This window comes from Podarcis pityusensis (assembly GCF_964106645.2).
Source record: "Podarcis pityusensis genome assembly, chromosome: 7".
In the NCBI taxonomy this organism is placed as follows: Eukaryota; Metazoa; Chordata; class Lepidosauria; order Squamata; family Lacertidae; genus Podarcis; species Podarcis pityusensis.
Genome location: NC_138031.1, coordinates 49,081,640 through 49,105,509, shown reverse-complemented (window position 1 = coordinate 49,105,509; position 23,870 = coordinate 49,081,640). Strand labels below are relative to the sequence as shown.

General features: G+C 38.3%; 1 protein-coding gene across 12 annotated transcripts in view; it reads right to left on the bottom strand.

Annotated features, from left to right (window-relative positions):
• The window catches only part of PTPRM (protein tyrosine phosphatase receptor type M), a 412,807-nt gene that overhangs the window by 154,650 nt on the left and 234,287 nt on the right, over positions 1-23,870 (bottom strand). For all 12 annotated transcript variants that reach the window (XM_081014113.1, XM_081014108.1, XM_081014114.1 and 9 more), the window contains 3 exons: positions 22,672-22,873; positions 21,330-21,432; positions 448-721 (listed from right to left, as the gene is read on the bottom strand). In XM_081014113.1, coding sequence (XP_080870239.1) covers positions 448-721; positions 21,330-21,432; positions 22,672-22,873 — 579 coding nt within the window. The remainder of the gene's footprint in view (positions 1-447; positions 722-21,329; positions 21,433-22,671; positions 22,874-23,870) is intronic.

Genomic DNA, 23,870 nt, shown 5'->3' with positions numbered 1-23,870 from the left:
GGATGGACCTTTTATGCACTTTTCACTTTGGCTCCATCAACTTATTTCTTTTAAACTCTTTAAGAGAGAGAGAGAGAGAGAGAAAAGGCTTGTGTCTTAAGTCAGGGCAATCAAGACTGAAAATGGGCGCACAAGCATATAATGCAGCAGAATAAGCCAAGTATAAAAGCGAAAATCATTTAATAGGAGCAGCATGATCGAAAAGAGGACAGAATGACAGTAATTTTGTAAGGAATGATTGCCTAGGCTCTTAACCATTGACAGAAATATGTGCTTCCTCCCACTGGCTCCATTTCCCTCCCAAGAATGACTGGCCTGGCCAATACAGAACTATGCAAAGAAAAACATTCAATTTCTTTTTTCCATTGTCTATTTGGCACCAAAATTAGACAACCTGTGGTCTATTCACACATGAATATCGCTTCATACCAACGTCCTAAAACTTACCCCATTGGCTCTGCTGGCAGCTTGAAAATAAATACTATAGCTTTTATGAGGGAGAAGAGGAGTGTTCCAGAAGCCACTGTAGGTTTTGTTGTCACCAATTGTAAAAGTCTGAGAAGACTGAATACTGTTGGCCGGGAACTCGGCTGCAAAATAATACTGAGAGTTCAAAAGTGAAGCATTCTGGAAGTGGATTGGTACTGGATAGCATTTCAGGATTTCAGTTGTTTTCTTGGTTCTGCGAGGACGCTCTTCCTCAACCACTATTTGGTAGACACTAAAAAAATGAAAAATGAAAAACAGGAGAGGGAGGAGGAGAAAGAAAAGAGAAAAAAGTAATGCTGGGTTAATTTAGAGTATGCAAAATGTAATTTTGAATCACATAACCCAGTATTTATGATAAAATATGTTATGTTTGAAAGCAAGGAACAGAGTGAAATTAGTTATCATTCAAGAACTGCATCTATAAAGTACACGTCTTTTCCTTTTTAAATACACAGAAGGAAATGGTATACACCATAAAGTTGTTAAAGCATTTAACAGATAAACTGGTTAGAAAGATGTCCTTTTGAGTACTCCGAAGTAAGAAATATATGTTTCATTGGTAATAAAAGGTGCTACACATATTTTTGTGAACAGAAAGTAGGTACGAGGCTATAAATATTCTACTTCACGCCATTTGCCTTGTTTGAATGAAATGGTATGACGGTCAAATTCACAGGAAAATAATAAATAAGAGGAATACTGCAGTAGTGAGCTGGTCTCAGAGACTTACTTGTTAGTAAGTGTTTTAAAATGTGCATGTTGTGAACTGCCAGGGAATTGTGTTCCCGTTCTTTATGGGGTCAAGTTTGCCCTACCCTCTCCTAGGGAAAAGAGACTGGGGATGACCATTGAGAGGGATCAGATTATTCTGAATATGCCGAATTAGATGGTTTATCAGAAAAAATAAAGAATAAATCAAAACAGAAATTTGTTTCAAAATGGGAGGTTTTCAAAGAATATCTGAAAAATAAATATAGTAGTTTAAATTCTGTTGCAGCATTCGAGTAACTTCAGTAATAGTTGCAAGGTAGATATAAGAAATTAGATTTATTGAGAATAAGTTTAATTATGATAAAAGTGTGTATTGGTAATAAGTAATATGAATTTGAAATATGGAATAGACGGGAGGTTGGGTCTTAAGTGTTAAGACCAATAGATGTTTTATTGTTTGCTAAGAAAATTATGTGTCTATGGTTATTTTTGTAATTTGTGTGTAATTTGGTATTTGTGTTTTTTCTTTTTTCTTGTTGTATAAATAAAAACTATTAAAAAAAAAAGATAGGGATCAGATTAGCCTGGTATTTAAGGCTGTTCCGCCTCCTCTATTCCCTCCCATTTGCCTTTGCAGCACCCTCCCTCCCTCCCTTTTTAGCATGGGCTTTAGCTAGCTGCCTTTTATGGCACTGAATAATAATTGGGGGGGGGTCCATGACTGACACTTGGGACTCCCTATTTTCCCCTACTTCACAGTTTAACACAGTTTTTGTTGATTTGTATTATGCAGGTAAGTAAGGAAAAGATAATAATTTAATTCTCAGTCATCCTGAGGATTTATGGGAGTAAGGGTACTTGAGTCATCACCCATAGCATGAGGTCTGGTGGCATTGTGGGTGCCCTTAGGACAGTGGGTCTACATTGCAGGTTGGACTTCAATTATAAATGTTCACGTAGCAAAGAGGGAGACATTTTCCTCAGTTCTTGGGCTGGGAACAAATATATAATGATTTATTCACCCTGTCCACACATAATTATTTGTCTAATTCTTTCTTGGTGTGGCAGCAAAGTGGGAATTTTATGTTTAAGCTGTATATTTAGGTTTCAGTTATTTTTTCTAAATTGATATTATGTTAAACTTTGGTTTTGTGGTTTGATGACTAGATAAAAATAAGCGGACCTGATCTGATCAATTAATAACTAAGCTTATGATTGTTTATGGACCCTTTAATATTTTAATCAACATGGTCCTTTTTAAAAAGTTTGACTGCAACTTGTTAGTTATCTAGAAACACAGCATACATTCTGGAAGCCAAAATAAATAGCTCAAGGTTATTAATTGGTAACCTGAAAAGGAACTCCTGCACTGTAGCTTGTAAGCACTTTGTTCAACTGTTAACAATATACCAGATGTTAAAACTGGAATGAGAAAAAACAACTCTCGCATGTTCTGCTCACAGTGCATTTGAAGAACTGAAATCATGAACATTTCAGCAATAAATGAAAACCAATCTGCTTTCCTGCTGCAAATCGATTTCTGCAATCACGGGAGAGCACTGAAGATCTGAAATAGTGCTCACATTTGCTAAATGTTCACATATTTGTGCAGAGGTCTATTTTTATGCAGCCTAAAACTGAATACTTTGTTTCTAGATCCTTGATCATCTCAGTCAACCTCATTTTCACACATTCCAGCTTGTCAATACTCTTCTTAAATTGTGGTGTCCAGAACTGGACAGAGTACTCCAGGTGTGGTATGACCAAGGCAGAATAGAACAGGACTATGACTTCTCTTTATTGGGACACTATACTTCTGTTGATCCACCTTAGAATAGCATTAGCTTTTTGTTTTTTTTTTTTGCTGCTGCTGCTTGTGGTCTACCAAGCCCCCCTAGTTGTCCAGTTGTCCCCCATCTTATATTTTTGGAGCTGGTTCTTCCTGGCCAAGGGTAGAACCTTATATTTGTCCCTACTGAAATTCATTTTGTTAGTTTGGGCCCAAACTAACAAAGGTTAGTTAAGGACATACTGAATTCCGATTCTGTCTTCTGCAGCATTGGCTACCCATCCCAGTTTGGCGTTACCTGCAAATTTGATGATCACTCCTCAATTCAAGCCGTTTATAAAGATGTTAAACAACACAACTTGTTTGTTAGAAGTTAGGGATATATGTATATGTATATGTTATACGTATATGTTATGCTGTTAAGTACCTCTGGATACGAACGGGATCCATTCCGGAGCCCCGTTCGCATGCTGAAGCGAACGCAACCCACGTCTGCGCATGCGGCGAAACCCGGAAGTAACACGTTCTGTTACTTCTGGGTCACTGCGGAGCACAAGCCGAAAACGCTCAACGTGAAGCAACTTCAACCTGAGGTATGACTGTATCAGCATCATGACAATGCAAGGGTTCACCAGTGTAAATGGGAGTATAGAACTGTCCTGTTAATCTCTGCCTATTACACTTTCCCACATTTAGCCCAGAGTAAAATAGCTTTGTTCTGATATAGTTGCTATTTGTCTCCATTGCAAAATATAGGCAACTGTACTGACCTCCAACAAATTACTTGCTACTAACTGCTTTTGGATAAAATCCACAGTTGCCGATCTAGCAACCAAGAGAATAAAATAAAATGCACAATTCTTACTCCAACAAGCTCTAATAACAAGTCCAGTTATTTTATTAACCTGACTGAAAGCTGATCTTAATCACACAGGTAGAATCCATTCATAATGCGTCTTTCAAATTATTGAATTGGCTTTCAGGGCGTTTTATCCTGAACAGCTCATACTAGTTATTCTACACACAATACCCCATATACACCTCATTCTAAATGCTTGAATTCTTCCTTTGACACATTAAAGAAAGAACCTAGTTGACTAGAGCAATTTCAAACCCCAAATATCTTTTCATCTTTACTCTAAAAGACAAATAAGATTTGTGAGCAACCAGACCTCAAACCTATTTTCTCTTTAATAATTTAAGCACCAAAAGGTCACAAAGCTCTTTTCTGTTCCCCTTTATCAAAGTCCAAGCGGTAATGAAAAATGGCTAAATCCTGTCTACTGCCCCATTTCCACACAGGACTCTCTTCTTGATGTAAATTAACACGTTGTAAGTACCTGGGTCAACTATAACCTGACAGCATTTTATGAGTTATATGTTTTAAATGTGTATAAATGAGATCATCTTGCTAATGACATTTATAAGATCCTTTGAATTACAGTCATAATCTAAAACCCTTCTGTAAATCTCACTGCTGGAAATGCTTCCTGGTAATATATAATAATATAGCACCAGCCAGAAAGAAATCTTTAGGTTTAAGCTTGATAAAACCCATCACTGATCCAGATCTCAATATTCCTGCAGTGTGTTAACCATATCTTCCCATTGTCTAAAGTTACATTGCGCCTATTAGCCTAACCTTTTGCATTTTAACTAAAATGTGAAATAAAGCCCACACTAAGGTAGAATGTGCCCAAATAACAGATCAACGAAACAAATGCTTTTGCAAAATTACATTTGGTTTGCAACAAACACAGATCATCCTGCCATGTCTCATGCAACATAATTAAAAGTCTCGTTTGCATTTGTGCTGTCCTTAGGCCTCATTGCGTTTCTTTGCTTTTTTAATATTCCTTCTAGTTCACAAATCTAATGAAGTAGACTTTTATTTATAAAAGCTCTTGCCACAATAGACTGATCAGACATTTAAGGTACTATAGGATTCTTTGGGCACAATCCAGCGGGGCATTCTCCTGCGAAAGTTCAGGTGACCTAAATGGGAAGACTGCAACGTAAGGTCTTGCACTGCTATGACTTCAGTGAGGCTTGAGAAGGACAATTTCCTGATGGATTGTGCTCTTTATCTTTTTAGTGTCAACTTTTTTCTAGTTAAGTCCGGTAATGCAGCTGTTCATCCCAGCAGTCTCTTGATTCCCCCCGCCCCCGGGAAGTATGGCAACCTTAAAAGGCAGAGAAAGGCTGCCAATGGCAAGTTTCTTTCTGTCTTCCCTTGTGAGACTTCTGCTTATTCAAGCCTGGCCTTGTTAATCCATTTTATCAACTCACTTGGACTAGAAGTAGCAATTTGTCGGTTTGGAAAAGATGTGGCAGTGTGCTTTTCTCCACCTGTCTGCCTGTCTCACTTTTCTCCCTCTCCAGTTTTCTCTGGGAGTCATTATATGGGACCAGGAGCAGGCATAGCATCACAGCAGAACCAACTTCCAGGCAGTAATGGACAGTAATGGTGTGAATACCTGTTGCAACCAGGAACAATGACAGGTAATAGGGTTGGGGGAGAGAAAACACTCCAATGCAGGATTCCAAGCACTCCTTTCCAACACATGTGGGGTTGGGAGAGGGAACTGGAACAGGACAAGGTGAAAAGTCCCCACAAACTCTAAATAATACCTCTTTTTACTAGAGAGAGAAGTGTGTGATTCTGTGCTCCTTTTGAATGCTCTGAAAATTGCAGCTCAATCTTGCTGAATACCAGGCAGGGTGATATGGCACCATGACTCAATCTAAAGACCATGAGTGGTGGTATGCCATCATAGCACAACTAACTTCTCCTAATTAAAAAATAAAATCAGATGAAGAGGAAGGCAAACAAAGGATAGGGCGGAGTCAAAGGAGGACAGTGCATAGTCAATAATGTGGCAGAATAGAACATTTCTGAAGCAGGAAGAGGAGCAGAACATAACTGTTCAAAACATACATTGAAAGCGTATGTGGTTGTTGCTGAATACACACACTGTCAAAAACCTGTGTGGAGGGGGCCTGAGTTGTTTTGACTGCTGTTGTGACTTGATGACATTTTGTCTTTGTTCATCCTGAAGCCATTTATTGGAATACTTACATTCCAAAAACTAGGTATTACATTTTAGTTGTAGAGAATTGGGAAGACTCCATAATAATCATTACCTGAGGGCTTCAAAACACAGATTATTTTTTTTTTACTACAAGTTGCCAGCAATATCTGCAAACTAGGATTTGCACTCTTCAAAAGCTTATATGCTGCAAGTACTATACGTTGCAGCTCTTTTTCTTAGCTGCATTGTAATATATTCAGCAGCAACTGGAATTAAGCTGATGCTCTTTATTCAAACTCTGGCACTATAAATCTCTGAAACAGGGCAAGCAGAGTCGAGGAGGCCAAAATATTTCCCCCTCTAGTTTACTACAGAAAGACCGACTCCACAAATAAAGCTAAGGCGAAATGCCCATGTAGCCTTTCAGGAGGAGGAAATAAAAGATGGCTTAATTTCAGCCTCTAGAGATAAATGCCCAATACAAACTCTCAAGTAGCTAGGATAAGATTTATTTTCAAAGTCCTAGTCCAGAGGGAGGGAGAGTGCAGGGATGGCATCTAGTTTTTACATGCAACCCTTAAGCTTCTTTGTGACTGCCCAACTGTTTCACATGAATATTTTCAAAGATTTAAAAGTCACTATTTACAAAGGGGATTTTCTGCCAAAAAGAGATCCAAGCAAAGCCTTTCCTTAGCATTCCTATGCATACAGACAGGAAATCCCTATGGTTCTCCTATAAAGCAGAGTGTATCATCACTGGAAGGTGGAGGTATTTTTCCCCGCACACTGCCAGAAGGGCGTTTACAATGAGAGTGAGACCAATTATTCACTTCTTCAGGGAGGGAAAATGCTTGTTTATTTATATGATATCTTGATTGCATAAGAGCCTGGGAAGCTTCAAAAGCTGCATATATTTGCCACTGCACATCTCTTCTGAATGCTAGGTTTTAGCAAATTACAAGAAAAAATGATTTTCAGTGGCACAATCCAGTACCTACATTATAATGGCAAATAATGTGGCAATAATTCATTTGCCCAGCCTAGGAAAATATCACAGTTCTGCCTTTCAAAGCGTGCTGCAGCACCCTTCTGAACATACTGTGGGCCAAGGGAGTGGGGACTGTCCTAGCATAGAAACCCTCGGCTTCCGTTAACTAGTCAAAATCTGCCAAGGCATGCTGCAATAGACCTGACAGTTGCGATTTGTGTCATGCTACTCAGGATTGCTGTGGAAATTATAAATATTAGTACTTTAAAACTTTTTGTCTATTTAAAGGGAAACAGAAACGGTAACATTTTCATTTCTGTATCAATCACTTATTCAGTGTAGGGTGAAGAAAAGGAATTAGTTCCTCTTCTCTGTCTTTTGAACCTGTCAGTTATGTCTGAACTGAGTTACAATGGGTTGATTATTAAGGAAATCAATTGTCACTAAATTTAGGCCAGTGGGTGAGATCTTATATACTGCAAGTGGGCATCTGCTCATACACTGGTGCTTCTCTTATCTCTCCTTTCTCCTGCAGCCCTCTAGGCATGTTCACATCCTAAATCTGCTTTGGAAGATGCAGGGGACCCCCTGGAGCAGAATTTGGGGACCCATAGGGAGGGCTGGGAGGGGGCTGAAGAGAAACTGCATGTACGTTAAACAAGCAGATTTCCAATGCACAAGCAAGCAGACACCACTGGATGTTGCCCAATGAAATCTGTACTTTCCGCCTGTGTCAATATTCTTTAAAAATTATATTCTAGATTATTTTACGTCATGAAAACTAGACTATAGACGAACAGAACCAACAAGCATTTTAGTGAAACAAATGCATTAAGTTAAAGCCTGAATGTACGCCAAGCAGTAATTGTTTGTTTTAAAATTTGTCATACTAGATAGGTGTTCACGGTTCATGTCACTTTGAAAAGCTTGGATACCCTATTACAGAAAAGTCACCTGACCTAACCAGACTTTGTTCATAAAAAGCAATAATGAAAAAACAGCATATTTTTTTGTAATGTGCCACATATGCTAGATTTCATAGCTAGATCTTCAGTGATGAATATTCAGTTTCTGTAACATTAATTTCTCTTGCTCTGGCTGTGATCTAGATAAGATCAGTCATAAATTGCTTTGGAATATTAGCTGGGTACCATAAATGTGCTTTGTGTTCTCTCAACCATAAGTCATTACAAAAAGTGGCTTGGCATCAGCAAGTCACTAGTGCCTTAAAAAAACTCCTCCATGTGGCACAATATCTTGCTGCTAGCCTATTTAGTGATAAAATCTGATATAATAAAATATTAATTACAGCTGAAAGGTTGGGTGAAAAATATGAACTCAATTACAGCCCCGTATTGCGCACAAAGGGCAGTGTGAAAAAAATCTGTTCATTATGGATGTAACAACTGGAACATTAGAATGAATCTGAAAGTTTCCTAAAAGGCCACCTGCTATTAATCTTTACATCAGCCACGGAATTCAAAGTTCTTTTCTGCACACCTCACCTTTTAACCAAAATAAATATATTCAGCATGGATAAAAATCAATGAATTAAAAACACAGGGATTTAATTAAGTTTCTCTTGAAAAATAACTATGTTAATACTAAACAACATGAGTATACGTATGTCAGCCCTACAGTTAAGCCTCTAAACTGAATCAGTGCCTTTACCAGATAGTTTGAGTTAAAGGCAGATAGAATGAAGTAATGGGGTTTTAGCAGAGATGCCGTAAAGGATTAAGGAAAAAAACAGATTGTTAAATGGTGAAAGGAGGGAAAGTAAAGTTACATTATATTAAGATAAAATAGAGGACAAAAACTGGAAAAGATGGAAAGGATTTGCTGAAATAGCTAATTGAAGTAGAATACAAAAAAGGGAGGTGTGAGGTGGTCAAGGAAACAAGCAAATGAAAGAAAAGTTATGGGAAGATTCATTGTATTTTTTTCCTTTCTTTTTTTCTTTTTTCTTTTTTCTCTTTATTGTGATGTGATGTTCTGTTTTTGCTTAGTATGCTGTTTTTTATTTTTTATTTTTGTAACCTTTCAAATCTTAATAAATATTATTTTTTAAAAAAAGAGTTGAAGGCAGATTTTTCATATAAATGAAGAACCAATCTGATCATTTCTCCAATATGAATAAGTATAGCTACCAAACACAAGCATTTCATTGTCACCTGATAAAATAATCTGCTCTAATCTGCCCAATAACTATTAGTTCTTATTTCTGCCTATCAGGCATGGGCATTTACCGTAATTTCTGTTTGCTACTTTGTTTTTGTGAGAGTAGTGCTGGGTGAAGGCAGAGGAAAACAGCAAAGCAAGAAAGAAGAAGAAAGGACAAAATTGTCCACTGCAGAGTCCCCATGTTTCTGTATTTCTGTCTCAGATAGGTGTTGGCTGCAAGATGTGCCTATAAGAGAATATTTTTTTAAAACCCTATAGGCGAAAAATGGAAATGTGCAAAATGAATACAGTGCAACAAGGAGCTGCAAGACCTGGCTGCAGAAATAAACTGGAAAACGGTATTTTATTTAATTGCAGATCAACATGCTTAGTGGTCAGATAATACTGTTTAGGAAGTATCTGGGGAAAAAATATGTGGTAACCAAAGTATAAACCTTTCAAATTGCCTTGATTTAAATCCAAGTAGGAAATTGACCCCTGTAGGTCAACTTTGACACGTGGGTGTGGCTACACATGATGTGTATTTTCCTTTGCCCATGATGGTTTGCAAGCACCAACACTCAGGTGATTGCCAGTGCCTGCAAACTCCTTTCAAGAGAGAGTTACTTATTTTTCTGACGTCAGGTGTGGGGTTGATGGGCATGGCTTGGTCCAAACAGTCTTGTGAGCCTAATTAGTCCCACAGATCAGAGGTTCCTGGCCCATAATTAAAATCAACCCACATTTAATACACTATATGTGAACTCCATTTTTCATTCAGTGCAATTATTAAAACCACAGCACAAGAATGTACCAAAATTATGAGGTCAGCTGACAATGCACTTTCCCAAATATCAGATATGTTTTGTTTAGGAGATGTGAAACTAGCAATGACTGGGTTCTTCAGTCATTCACAAAAATTATTGACCTCAGAAACTGTTGACCAGCAGTTCTGAAATACTTTCACTTCCAATTTCCCCTTCTTTCTACATTATATGGTATCTGAAGTTATCATTGCACTTTCAGTGCTTCCAACGCAACCCGAGAAGTACAAACTTGCACATCGTGTCCATGGTGAGATGCATGTGTACAGGGGCAAATCTATGGCTATCTCAAGTGGTTTCGCACTCCATAACTTCCTCCCCATGACAGCACTGGGCTGGAAGGAAAACTTATGCCAAAGTTTACTATGTCTTACTGTTTTATTGGTTGTTGGCATTGTGAATTATCTATTTCTGTGTTGTATTTTCTTTGTAACAATGAAGTGTGAGTAAGAATTAATTTAGAAATAAATAAATGTAAGCGTGAGCTATGTGCATTCATGTGTGTCTATCAGTGTGGGTTTTTGTGTGCTATACTTGTGGTGTGTATCTTTGTGTACCAGTGGGCGTGCATGAATGTGCACAACCAGTTTGGTCACAACCAGTTGCACAGGCATACTGGCATATGGCCTTGGAATGGTTGGCCAACCTAAATGTGGCCCCTGAGTAGGAAAAGGGTTAGCCACCCCTGCTACAGTGAGTACCCCGGAAGCTCATTATATAAGTCAAACTGATACAGTATTTGTATGTTAGAAACTTGAAGAGTCAACACTTACTTGTGCTACTGAACAGCAGGACTCTTATTGCCAACTTGCAATCTATGCTCACTGAACTCCCCATAGGGTTAGCACATGCTTTCACAGCCTGGCTAAGAACACAAGGTATCCTTCAAATTGAAGAAAGGCCTTAACACAAATAATTTTTCCACGTTTGTTACCTTCCTTGGCAACCCCTTGATAATTTACCCCAGAGGTTTAGGGTGGAATAGCATGTGAAATGCACAGTGGTTGGGAGAGGAAGTCGCAAAAATACACAGGAGCCTCTGCTAAATCAAAAGCATTTGTGTACATAGAACTCCTGTGAACAGCATTGACATGGGGTGAAATAAAGAATTGTCAAAAAAAAAAAAAATCTCTGCAGATCAGCACACACCAAATTAATAGACCAAAAAGCTAAGATTATTAACTGATTTTTGATCAGAACAAGCACACAGTGCAGAAGCGTAGTCAACTGAATAAACATAACATAAAAATATTGGTTCTAACGTTGAATTATGATGCTTAATAGGATCCAGAGCAAAAAGCAATAGCTGAGCCCCAAATGACAAGGTTATCTCTGCTCTCTTAGCAGAAGATGTAGCGTGGAATCAAGGGGATCCTATTTTTTTAATCAAAACTGCAGATCCTGGTCACAATACTTGGTTGTATATGGTTTAGTACTTTCTGAGAAATTCAGTTAACTTGCTTTAGGATGTTGAGTACAGTATTGGTGAAACAAGGCCAAGAAATCAGTCATATGCACTTTTACCCCTTAGCCAAGTAAATAGGCTGGGTGTCTTGCTGAAACAAAGGTCAGATACAAGCTTACAAATTACATAGGATTTCTACAATTTATGCTTGCTTCACCCTATATCTTCATTTTAAAGGTGCTCACGCATCTCCTGTAAGACAGAAGTGCAAGTTCCTAACTTGAATGTTACACAGCAAGCAGGCACAGCTATTACAGCGGTTATTTGAAAAGGTCACATGATCAATTTCACGCACTGAATACAGATGGGTAGCTGTTTCCCAACATTTGAAAAGTCTTGCTCAATGTCATCTCTGTCTGAATCAAAACTTAATGAACTTCGATGGAATTACTGTGGCTTACAAGCTATTTTGCTCTGAACAAACCACTGATTTCAAACAAAACAGTTGTCTCATACACTCTCTGTTAAAGTTAAAGAGCTATTATCTTGTCCATGGCTGCAATCTGTAATGTGTAACTATGTTGAAAAAGATGGGTGTTGTTTGTTTTTTTAGTTCCAGGAAATTTGAATTATTGAAGCTTAAGAGTTCTTTGAAATAATGATGCAGGTTTCAGTAAAAAGTTATAACACACCAGCAATTTATTTGGAACATATAAATAAAACATATTTTGCACAAATTTACATTTCTGACACTTGCAACAATGCAACGATAATTTCAAAGATTTTAAATCTACTTTATGTCTTGGGTTAATTCTCCCCTTTAAATGAACACAGAAAATTGCTTAAGGTATAAATAGAAACAGAACAAAGAACTATGCTTATTGTTGAAATCTCAAATGTTCTGGTTGCCAAGATCATTTGTTTGTGGGGTAACCCTGAACTCTGGAGAAACAACACTCTTCTAACAAAAAAAATGAAGAAATAACCCAACAATATAATGGAGACGCTGTGACAGAATAATTTTCACAAGTGACATAAAATCTGGTTTTGCATTTCTGCATCTAGATGTCCTTCCCAAAGGCATTCAATGGGTTTGATGGGAGGAATTCAGACCGTGAAATGGCAAGCTGGCAGGGATGACTCTCTGAAATGGTAGTGTAGGTATATGGGCAGAGCAACTCTTTTAACCAAATTCCCTAACCCATTTCCCCCCCACAGACCACTTGGAGATTGCTGGGGGTCTTGGTGGACCATTGAATGATTTTTCTGCCTGTTGCAGATGATTTTTAAATGTATTTTTATCACTTATTTAATTTTTTACATTGTATTTTATTGTGTTGCAATCTGAATTCCATAGTCACAGACACTCTGTGGGCCACCTGAATGAAGCTAGTGGACCGCTGGTGGACCAGACTCTGGGAATCACTGTCCTAATTTATTATTTTAGGTATCTAGGTTTCTGGGGGCAGCGAGTGGTATCCAACCAAGCTGACCAGTTTGCGCAATGACTTCCCTCTCCCCTCACTGGTGAATGGGAGAGAAGAGGGTAACATTCTGTGGTATAAATGAGACAATTTTGTTGGATAAACCCAATATTTCTGGTATGCTATCTGTCTAGACCACCCTTCCCCAGTTTGGTGCCATTCAATTGCTTTGGTCTACAACTCCCGTTGTCCCTGAATAGGGTCAATCTATCAATTTTGATTTCCCTTGGTTTCTCATCTTTCCAATCTTAAGCTAATATCTCCACATTTCCACATCAGTTTGTGGTTCATTTTTGTTTTTAAAAAGTTCTCACCAAAAAAAACCTGAATTTTAGTACAATTTTGTCCTAATGTATACATTTCTGTATCCAGTATAGCAAAACAGTTCTATTATAATGCACATTTGTTTGTGTGTTCCTTTCACAAATATATGCATGTTTATGCACACTTTACTGTAACATGCAATTTTGTACACATTTCTTGTCTGAAGAACTGTTTCAGTTTGCTTATTGAATCGGAAGGTATGAATTTGTAGGCTTTAATGTGAACTTAATCAAATTTATTCTTCATCCCTATTCCTGACTGTTAGCCATGTTGGTTGTGAGTGATGTGAGTTTTAGTCCAAAACAGCTGGCTGTTCCAGAAATTGCAAATGACATTGCAGGACTGGAAAGTTTCTTTATTGCAAGGAAGCTACTCCCCAGCAACAAAACCCAGAAGTGGAGTCCTAACTGTAAAACCTTTTCTGGGATGAACTATGGACTATACCAAATCTTAAGAGGATGCAATCCAACAGAAACAGCTGATATCTCATCACTGGCTGATAACAGATAATATTGTATGGAGATGTGTGGTTAGCCATGAGAATCTATACTTCCTTCTGTTTCTAAGATCTTTGCTTTACAGATGTTTTCTGCTACAGATTTGCCACTTACAGCATAGGAAATGACTGAAATATTTCCTCATACATAATCTTGTTGAGAAGATTAGCTTTCGCTTAGCAATATTTTACAATTACAAACCTCATTGGAAATATCAGTGATTTCTTTTCCAGATGAAGTGAAGGGCATTACAGAGAGGATGGTTTTAATGGCAAATATTCCAGAGGATTACTTGTTTGAGGCTGCTGACATAAAAAAAAGAGAGTCTTGAGGCAGCCTTAAGAAGTAAGCTTCTGCAAGCAGAAACTCATTAAATTAGTCTTTAGAATGCCATAAGACACCATGTCTTTTTTCATGGTAAATGTCATTAAATTGAAGACTTTCCCAGTGTTCTATGTGGGAAAACGCTGTTCCTTCTTTTTTCAGTGATTCAATGACATGTATAGTGAGCCTAAGAAAATCTAATCTTGAGGACAAAAGGTTGTATCCAATTTGTGTCCCTCCATTAAGGTTTTTTGATGTAGCAGAGGCTTCGATCAGTGCAACATGGATCTAGGTGACTTTCAGCAATTCTCCCTCACCTTGTTCTGAAGGGTCTACCAACCCATGTAGCACAGTGGTGCAGAGTAAGCAGAAGGTTCCAGATTTAATCCCTGGCCTCTGCAGGCAGAACTGGGCGAGACTCCCTGTCTAAAGCCATGGAGAGCTGCTGCTGGTCAGTGCAAGCACTACTGAGCTAGGTAAACCCAATGGCTTGATTCAGTGTAAGGCAAATTATTATAATTCAAAATTACCTCGGTCCCTCTTCCACAGGTGGGACGCGGGTGGCGCTGTGGTCTAAACCACTGAGCCCAGGGCTTGCCGATCGAAAGGTCGGCAGTTCGAATCCCCGAAAAAGCGGTGAGCTACCGTTGCTCAGTCCCTGCTCCTGCCAACCTAGCAGTTCGAAAGCACGTCAAAGTGCAAGTAGATAAATAGGTACCGCTCGGGCGGGAAGGTAAACAGCGTTTCTGTGCACTGTTCTGGTTCCGCCAGAAGCAGCTTAGTCATGCTGGCCACATGACTCGGATAAACTGTGGACAAACACCGGCTCCCTTGGCCAGTAAAGCGAGATGAGCACTGCAACCCCAGTGTCGTTTGTGACTGGACTTAAACTGTCAGGGGTCCTTTACCTTTACCTCTTCCACAGGATCAGTGGTACCCTGGGTTACATACGCTTCAGGTTACAGACGCTTCAGGTTACAGACTCCGCTAACCCAGAAATAGTACCTCGGGTTAAGAACTTTGCTTCAGGATGAGAACAGAAATCATGCTCCGGCGACGTGGCAGCAGTGGGAGACCCCATTAGCTAAAGTGGTGTCTCAGGTTAAGAACAGTTTCAGGTTAAGAACGAATCTCCGGAATGAATTACCGGTAAGTACGTAACCAGAGGTACCACTGTATTCTAATTACCACTTATTTTAATAAGTCTCTTGCTATAGGATTTGAGAGCAAGCTATCAAAAACTTTTCATGTTGTTTTCCATGGATAGTATGATAAAATGTGCACAGGAATAGTCATGTAACTTTCCCAACAAGTCACTGTGACACACATATCATACTTAATCTGCATCCCCCCCCTAAAAAAAAGTTAATTCCAGTCACTTTGAAATTCAAGGACAAGTTCTATTACATAACAAAAATGAATTACAATATTTTACAATGGAAGCAATTACTGCACTGTTCCTTCAGTGTAACAGGAATTGACTGTTTGGCCATAAATAAGAATTCTTGTTTGCCATAAAAGCGTGAAAATTATGGGCATCAATAAAGCTCCATCACTTCTATATCACATACTTGCTGAACCATGGTTTGGGTTATTGTATATGTTGTAAAGCTATAATTCAGAAACAGTTTGCTGACAATAATAGCAGATGACCCTGTAGTTTACCTTGCAAGACAGTAACTTTACAGAACCCTAAATAATGTCTGTCAAAAATAATGACAAACATGCAAATGTTAAAAAAAAATAAAAAATTTTGCCAGAACTCTGGCCTTGTGGTGCTATGATTTTTTAAAAAATATAAAATTATTTCCAAATAAGGTAACAATTATTACCATGCATAGGCACAAACAAGTCATGGGTTTAATTCAAAAGTATATGGATAACTTTAGTGCTATTCTGCGACCATAACTACAAAAGTATTAAGAAAACTCTACACATTTAAAATATATATATATTGCATGTTTACTTCAGTCTCATATAAGAATATTCCAAGTTAATGTTTAAAGATTTAGGCATAGCCAACTTGCTACCCTCCAGATGTTGTGGACTACAGTTCCCACCATCCTTGACGATTGGTCATGCTGGCTGGGGCTGATAGGAATTTTAGTTCAAAACATCTGGAAGGCACCACATTGGCTACCCCTGCTTTAGAACACACTATCAATGTGTGGGATTCAACACTATGCTATTACAATGGTTCTGTCTGCACAAGCATTTCTGCTGGCTAGATGGAAGCATCACTCTTCTCCTACCCAACATGCTGTTCTGATGGTTCTCCCAACCTCCCAGGGCTTATGTGAGGGGCACACAGGGAAAAGAGGGAGGGAAGCCCCATTATGCTAGCAGAACTCATGCTAGTCCAACTATGTAGTTGAATCTAGCCCAGTGCTTCTACTTTGGAATGAAATGCTGATGAACATCCAGAGGCTCACCATGTTATGTTAATAATAATTATTACTACTATACAAACAGCTCAACACATAGTATCACTGTCTAACAGGACTGCATCACATCTCACTGTAGTTGGTGGGAATCTCACAGCTAAATGCTCCTCACTATTAAAAGACTCAATGTATATAGTAAATATGATGTCAGGAAGAAAGGTCCTACATGCCTTCCCTCACTTTCTATGTATATGGATTTGGTGATTTGGGCAAGGGGCATTCAGTAATATACAGCCTACAGTATTACTACCCAGGAACAGTTTTACCACATGGATAGGCACTGCCTGAAACTGTTTATCAGGGGAAGTAGTAGATATGTGTTAGAAATTGGAAGTTGCCCACCTCCTTCGCTACACAGTGACTGCTATAATCTAGATCTCACTACTATTATTTACATCTACGTGTGACAGTTATCACTCAGTAAGTCTTTCCCCTCACGCCTGAGCAGTGAGCCTGCACAAACCGGCAATTACTCAGTATTGAGCAATAGCACTGAAGTTGACAGATATGCCTGCACTGTCTAAAAGTGCAATCCTGGCATGGAAAGAGATAGGAACACTAAACTACAACTTTTGTCTCTTAAATCAAGAAGGCTATGGAACAGGATACGGATGTGACACAGTTTCCAAAATCATGCAAATGCCTACAGAACTGCCATATCAATCTGAGTAATAATAATAATAATAATAATAATAATAATAATAATTTATTATTTATACCCTGCCCATCTGGCTGGGCTTCCCCAGCCACTCTGGGCGGCTTCCAAAAGAATATTAAAATACACCTGAGGAGGATATCCTGCTGTTCGCTTAAGCTTCATATTAAAGTCTACAGAAGAGAGCCGACTGTACGAGTCCACTGTGCATTAGCTACAGCTGAGTAAAGCTGCAGTGGGTGCAGATCATATGAGTCATGTGCACTGCCGATGTAAGGATATCTTACAAAACAACAGGCACACTGTAATGCTCAGTTGCTGTGATGAATCTGGTGAAGGCAGGGAGAAAGGGAGGTAAACTAGAAACAGACACATACCCTTGAACCCAGATTTAAGGAACAATACAGGAGGCACTTTCTTAAGGAAAAGAAAAGGTAAGGAGTAAACCCCACACAAATCTGGAGTGGAGTCCCTATGAAGGTTGAATGGCAATGGCATCTTGTATGCCTCTTTCCAGCAACTCCTGCAGCCCAGCTGGTGCCAAATGCATTGTTCCATTTTCCCTTGGACCACATCAGTGAGGCTGAGATTGGGGATGGGGGGTGTCCTCTAGGCAGCCCATGAGCTCCATACACACTGCCCAGACTTGTGCCCCAGAAAGGTCACTTCAGTGCTGCGAGTGCAGCAACAAGAGGAGGCACTGCAAGTACAGAGCACAACCTGGTTCTTGGCTGCTCTAAAAAAATTCAATTATGCTACAGTTTGATGGAATTGTTGATCTGAAGGGCTACCTAAAAACTAGATATCTGACCGAAATTCAAGTACCAGTATCCAACAACAGAGTACGGGTCAAATATTATGGTTCTAGCATTATACTACTAAAAAACCCTTTCCTTTCTGGAATAATTATTTCCAAAGAAACCCTTCAAGCTTTGTTTTAAGGTGCATTTGCATTCTGTATGAGTTGGGTAAGTATTGTCAATGACCGTAACAATGAATTGGCAGTAATAATTTAGGATAAAATATATACTCCTGAAAAGGAGAACAAAGGGTCCAGATAAGTTTAGATGTTTCAAAAAGGGAGGAAAGCCTATATTTTGAAATTATTCTAAAAACAAAAGCCGAACTGTAATTTAATAATATGTATGAATGCATTATCAAATTAAAGGAGTCTAATTTCATTCACTTTTTAAAACTAATTACCCAAAATTATAGATTTTACAGTCTCATAACTTTATGCTATTTGGCTATACTGTATCTCTGTTAATAAATATTGCAATAATCAATGAAGCTATGCTTCCAAAATCTAATGGACAGTTTGGTTTTCTGGATTTATGTTCACTTTTCACTAACTGATAACAAATGATTCCAGAAGATTTATATAAATTTGACTTCATTTAAACAAGTCATGCTTCCTAGCAATAATTTCTTGAATAAGTTGCAAGCCTAATTGTAATGGACTGGATCCAAACAAGGTTAAAATAGAAAGCCAGATTCTTATTCTATATTTGCCCCAAGTGTAAAGAGGAAAGGTGGCAAAGCTGTAAAACAAGCAATCCTTGGCAGTAATGTGCTAGAATTTGTGCTTACTCTCTCTCTCCCTTTCTCCCTCTATCCATCAGAAGAATTAAAGATTTTTATGTGACAGAGCTGATGTGTTGATCAATAAAACGACAACAATCATTTACACTGAAAAGTTTAGCGCAGTTCCAAGAATCTGCATTAACCATGCTGGGTGGTTACAGCAGAATCAATAGACAGCCATTGCACTTAGTGAAGTGCATAAATAAAGTACAGCTACATTTTTCTACCCTACGATGAATACAGATTAAGGAAAACATCTATTGGGTACTTCTCTTACTTTGAACAAACACAAATATGGTGTTCTTGTCTCCTTTCTGTTCATTTCAATGAGACTTGTGCTGAGCATGAAGTGTGTTGCAAACATTTCACAACAATATACAGTATAACAAAAAATGTTTTTACTTTTGATCCTGAGGATAAGAAATCATGTCTTAGAATCATAAAATTGTAGAGTTGGAAGGGACCCTGACAGTCATCCAGTCCAATCCCCTGCAATGTAGGAATCTCAACTAAAGCATCCATGACAGATTGCCTCTGCTTAAAAACCTCCAATGAAGGAGAGTCCACAACCTCCTGAGGGAGTCCATTCCATCATCAGACAGTTCTTACTGTGAGAAAGTTCTTCCTAATGTTTAGTCAGAATCTCCTTTCTTGTAACTTAAATCCATTGGTCTTGCCTAAGTGCCTAAGTCTTTCACCTAATTTCCATGCAACCGCGTGTCACAAAAAAGCTGGGCAGCTATTTCTTTATAGGAAAAAAAATCATTTTAAGGAGAACCTGTGCAGGCCTTCCGCTTTAGTTTGCAGCCCTAGGAAATATTTAACATAGTGCAAAGGAGATTGCTCCACCAGCACAAGCTTTTTTGCTTGCCTGATGGAACCACCTCCACTCTCCTCCCCCTAGGCATTTTTCTGGGATTCTTTCAACCCAGCCATAGGCAAACTCGGCCCACCAGATGTTTTGGGACTACGACTCCCATCATCCCTGACCACTGGTCCTGTTAGCTAGGGATGATGTGAGTTGTAGTCCCAAAACATCTGGAGGGCTGAGTTTGCCTATGCCTGTTCCAACCCCTCTGACCAAATTTGGGCAAGGGCAAGTGGGGAGAGGACAAAGGGGGAAGCCCTGTTGTGCAGGACTTGTTAAATGAATCTGGACCTCTGAAGCTGCATTTTGTCAAGGAAAATAAATGCAGGACAAACCATATGCAAATAAACACCATATTTCACAAGTCCATGATGAATATGAGAATTAAAATCACATACTTACATAGTACCTAATTGGGAACAAAATGTTTCTCAGAACTAGTTAGTCTCCATGACTCTTCACCTGCAACTGAACCCACAGCTTCTTATTTCATTTTCAACACCCTGAATGTGGGAAGGAGGTCAGCTGAAGCAAGTTAGCCCACAGCTCCAAACATAAATTGCTAATTAGCAAAGAAGAAACACAATACAGCTGGGCAGTGATTTTGGATTGATGTTTCCTTCTCCTTACTATGGCAATGTGAACTTTAGCTGTGTGGCATCCTGAATACCATCTGGTAATTTTACTTGACGTCAAAAAGACAAATGAGCATATATAGAGCTTAAGCACACATAATTGGCACATGTATTGGCTCTGGCAAATGACAACTATTTTATTTCCTTTTCTGTAAGTATTTACATGGATCTTCTACTTGATAATGGAAAGCAAGTTGGAAACTGCTTAATTACTACTCCTACTACTAATAAATAATAATAAATAATAATATTCTGCTCACTACAACCTCCCCTTTGGATTCAGGGCACACTGGGAGTGTGTGAGTGGAAGGACGAGATTAACACTTGTTGTGCAAATGGAAGTCTGTTCTGCTCGTATATAGACACTGTTATAGAGAAACTTAATCATTATTTTGACTTTGCAAAATGCTTGATGTATTTATTTTTGCTGTAACCCTTACACAAAGCCTATAATACAAGTTGATATTATTATCCCCATTTTGATGAGAGGCTGGTTTGCCCAAGACCATAGTGAATTTGTCACAAAGGTGAGAACAAGAATATACTGATTCATAGCTCAGCCTCTTAGTCACCATGCTACATTAGTTCCCAAGTGAAGTAGCTGTAAATTCTGGACTAGCAAGATTTTTGTTTTGTTTTGTTTTGTTACAAGTATATATATTTTTCCTTTTTGTCTTGATGATGACAGATTTTAGTTTTTAAATCTCCTGAATTGTCTCAGCTGATTACCTGAAATAATGATGATTAAGCCCACAGGAGTTCTTATTGAAAACATAGTAGTAGAGGATAAAAATAATGATGTACCCTTGAACTCATAACACTGCAGTAAGCAATTACCTTATAGAAGAAGCCACCCACACAACAACATTGCAGCTTTGTTCCTTATTTTCAAAGACTAAGCTTTGAAATCCTCTACACAATCCTCTACACAATTCCTAAACACTCCATATCAAAGGACTTTCTTTCTTGTTCCTTATTTAATTGAATTAGAGATAACACAAATATGGATTTAAACACAGATTGCTAAGTTAGAAAAAAAGTCACCAGAAAACACTGTCAATAAATTAATAGATTTAATTTTAATTTTGTAAAGATTCCCCAATACCATCATACCTGACTGGAGCGCCTCTGCTCTGTGCAGGTTTCAGTGTAACAGTTACAGTACTGTCTGTCTGATTTAAAGGTGTTTCCAGTTCATAAGGTGGCATAGACGGTGCTAGAAAAACAAGAACAGAGGAAGCAGACTTCTTTAATGTGTAGCTTTTCTATGATCTTTAAAATCTTGTTAAAAATACCTTTTCAAGGGCAGATACTATTTTAGAGCAGTCCTTGTGTGCACAATGATAAAATAATTGCTATGCTTTTAGTTAATAGGGTAGCCCATCAATAACAAGTTAAGCTATAAACTGGTACATATTGTACCTTTATTAGGGCATTTTTCTGCTGACTGAACACTCAAAACGTAAGTTCGTGTGTAATATTAGTCTCGTGAACTGCAGCAAGTTTTATATCATGGATTACTGCGTTGGTCTGCTACGCAACAAAAGAAACTAAATATGGTATTCAATTATTACCATTGTCTTATTAACAGCCTTTCCCACCATAACTAGATAATGAATGAAGACATAAGTAACCTAGATCACCCAGTTAGCTTGTGGCTAAGTTGCAATTTGAACCTGGATCTGACATGCCGTAACCAACTAGTACAGGGTCGCCCAAACTTGGGTCTCCAACTGCTCTTGGACTACAACTCCCATCATCCCTAGCTAGCAGGAGGACCAGTGGTCAGCTAGCTGGAGACCATGTTTGGGAAACCTTGAACTAGTATATCTGCTGCACTACACTAGGCCATCATGTAAAAGCAACCACATTTGAACTTACTAATCAGTAGAACATGAGACTTCTAGATGCTAATGAGTGTTTGGTTTGGCCTGTAAGGAGGTCTAAGAAGAAAGACAAGGAAGAAGTGACTACTGTTTGGTAAATCTGAAAGATGGGAATCTGAACTGACCCATCTCTGACTTGCAGCTACTATCCCTTTCAGCAACAGGGGTAGAAGAGTGAATTACACCAAACAGTGGTGCATACTACTCTCAGGCCATCTTGCTATTGGGTAGAAAAGCAATGGATTACATTGCAGGATTGCTATACAAATGTCCCAAGTTTAACCTTCTTAAGGTGCATAAAAGCAATTAATAATCATATACATCCTCAAATAGGTTTGCGGATTGAGGGATATATATATATATAGGCTTTTTAACAGAAAATGTTTAAATGCCATTTTTTTAACAGAGGTTTTTTATGAATTTTCAAGAAATTATAAACACAACATTGTTCAGAAAAGACAGGTATTTTACACTGCACCCATACTATATAACTGCTGCAAAATTATATGTAAATTAATGTAATGGTTATCTAATTCAAATCAGAAATGTTGTTTGGCTTTAACTAATACCTGAGATCTTTGTGGTGAACTGACTTGTAACAGGAAGCCCAAAGCCTTTGGCTGTACTGGCTCTTATAGTGAACGAGTAAGTAGTCCCAGGATACAACCCAAAAAATAAGTAGTGTGTTTCATTCCCATGCTTTAAAACACGTCCACTTTGGTTGGATAAATCTATTTCTGGGTCAAAGGAGCTGACAGCCTTGTAGGTGATCTACAAAAGAAAAACAAAGTTATAAAATATCTTCAGCAGTTGTACAAAGATTGCATTTTTATCCAATAAACCCTTCTGATGTGTGCATTGTCAGACATTTTATGATAAGTTATCTTACTCCCTTATATGCTTCAAATCCGGAATCCAATGAAGGAACACAGGCTCAGACAAAACTGTTATGAGTTATCACTTTTATAGATACAGGGACTTAGAGGCACCTAGATGACAACCACAACAGCTATGATTCAGACTTAAGCTAATACCTTTAATTCATTGGTTTTCATGTTGTAATTCTTTTAGGAGGAAGTGCATTAATGTTGGTCTTGCACAAAAAATACAAATAAACATTGACTTAAAACGACAAGAGTTATAGCCACGTTTTTTAGTAGCCTGCCCCAAATTTCTGCTTCTACTGAAAAGTATTCTCTGCTTGTAGTAAGGTGAAATTCAAGCATATTCTCCATAAAGGACACAATGTTGCTATTATGATAACGATGGCAATAATTATTATAACAGAAACAACATGGAAAGAGCTTTACTTGGAACTCTGAAGAGTAGGACAATTCTAGTACGTTCTTCTAAAACCGTAGAGTACTAATGACCACATTTTCTCCCCATCTGAAGAAATCTCATGTCTTATTCAACATTTATTTTTAAAAAATGATTACAATGCAATATCTGGATGGTGTTCTTAGTCGTATGTGGCTTGCTTTTGCTCTCTTCTGTGACACTTTTAGGCTGCAATCCAAACCACACTTTACCTATGACTAAGTCTCATTAAACTGGAACTAAGTATCCCAGAGTATTTAGTATCCCAAGTGCTTTGAAGTAAATATCATCCTCACAACACAGCATGGTAGGTCTTTAATACTGCAGTTTTAAAGATCAGAACACATGGTATTGCGATTTGAATCACACAAGCACTACTGAAACCAATTCTGCATAGGTCAATTACAGGTTAAATTAACTTCAACTCAGCACTGACCCTGTGTAAGCT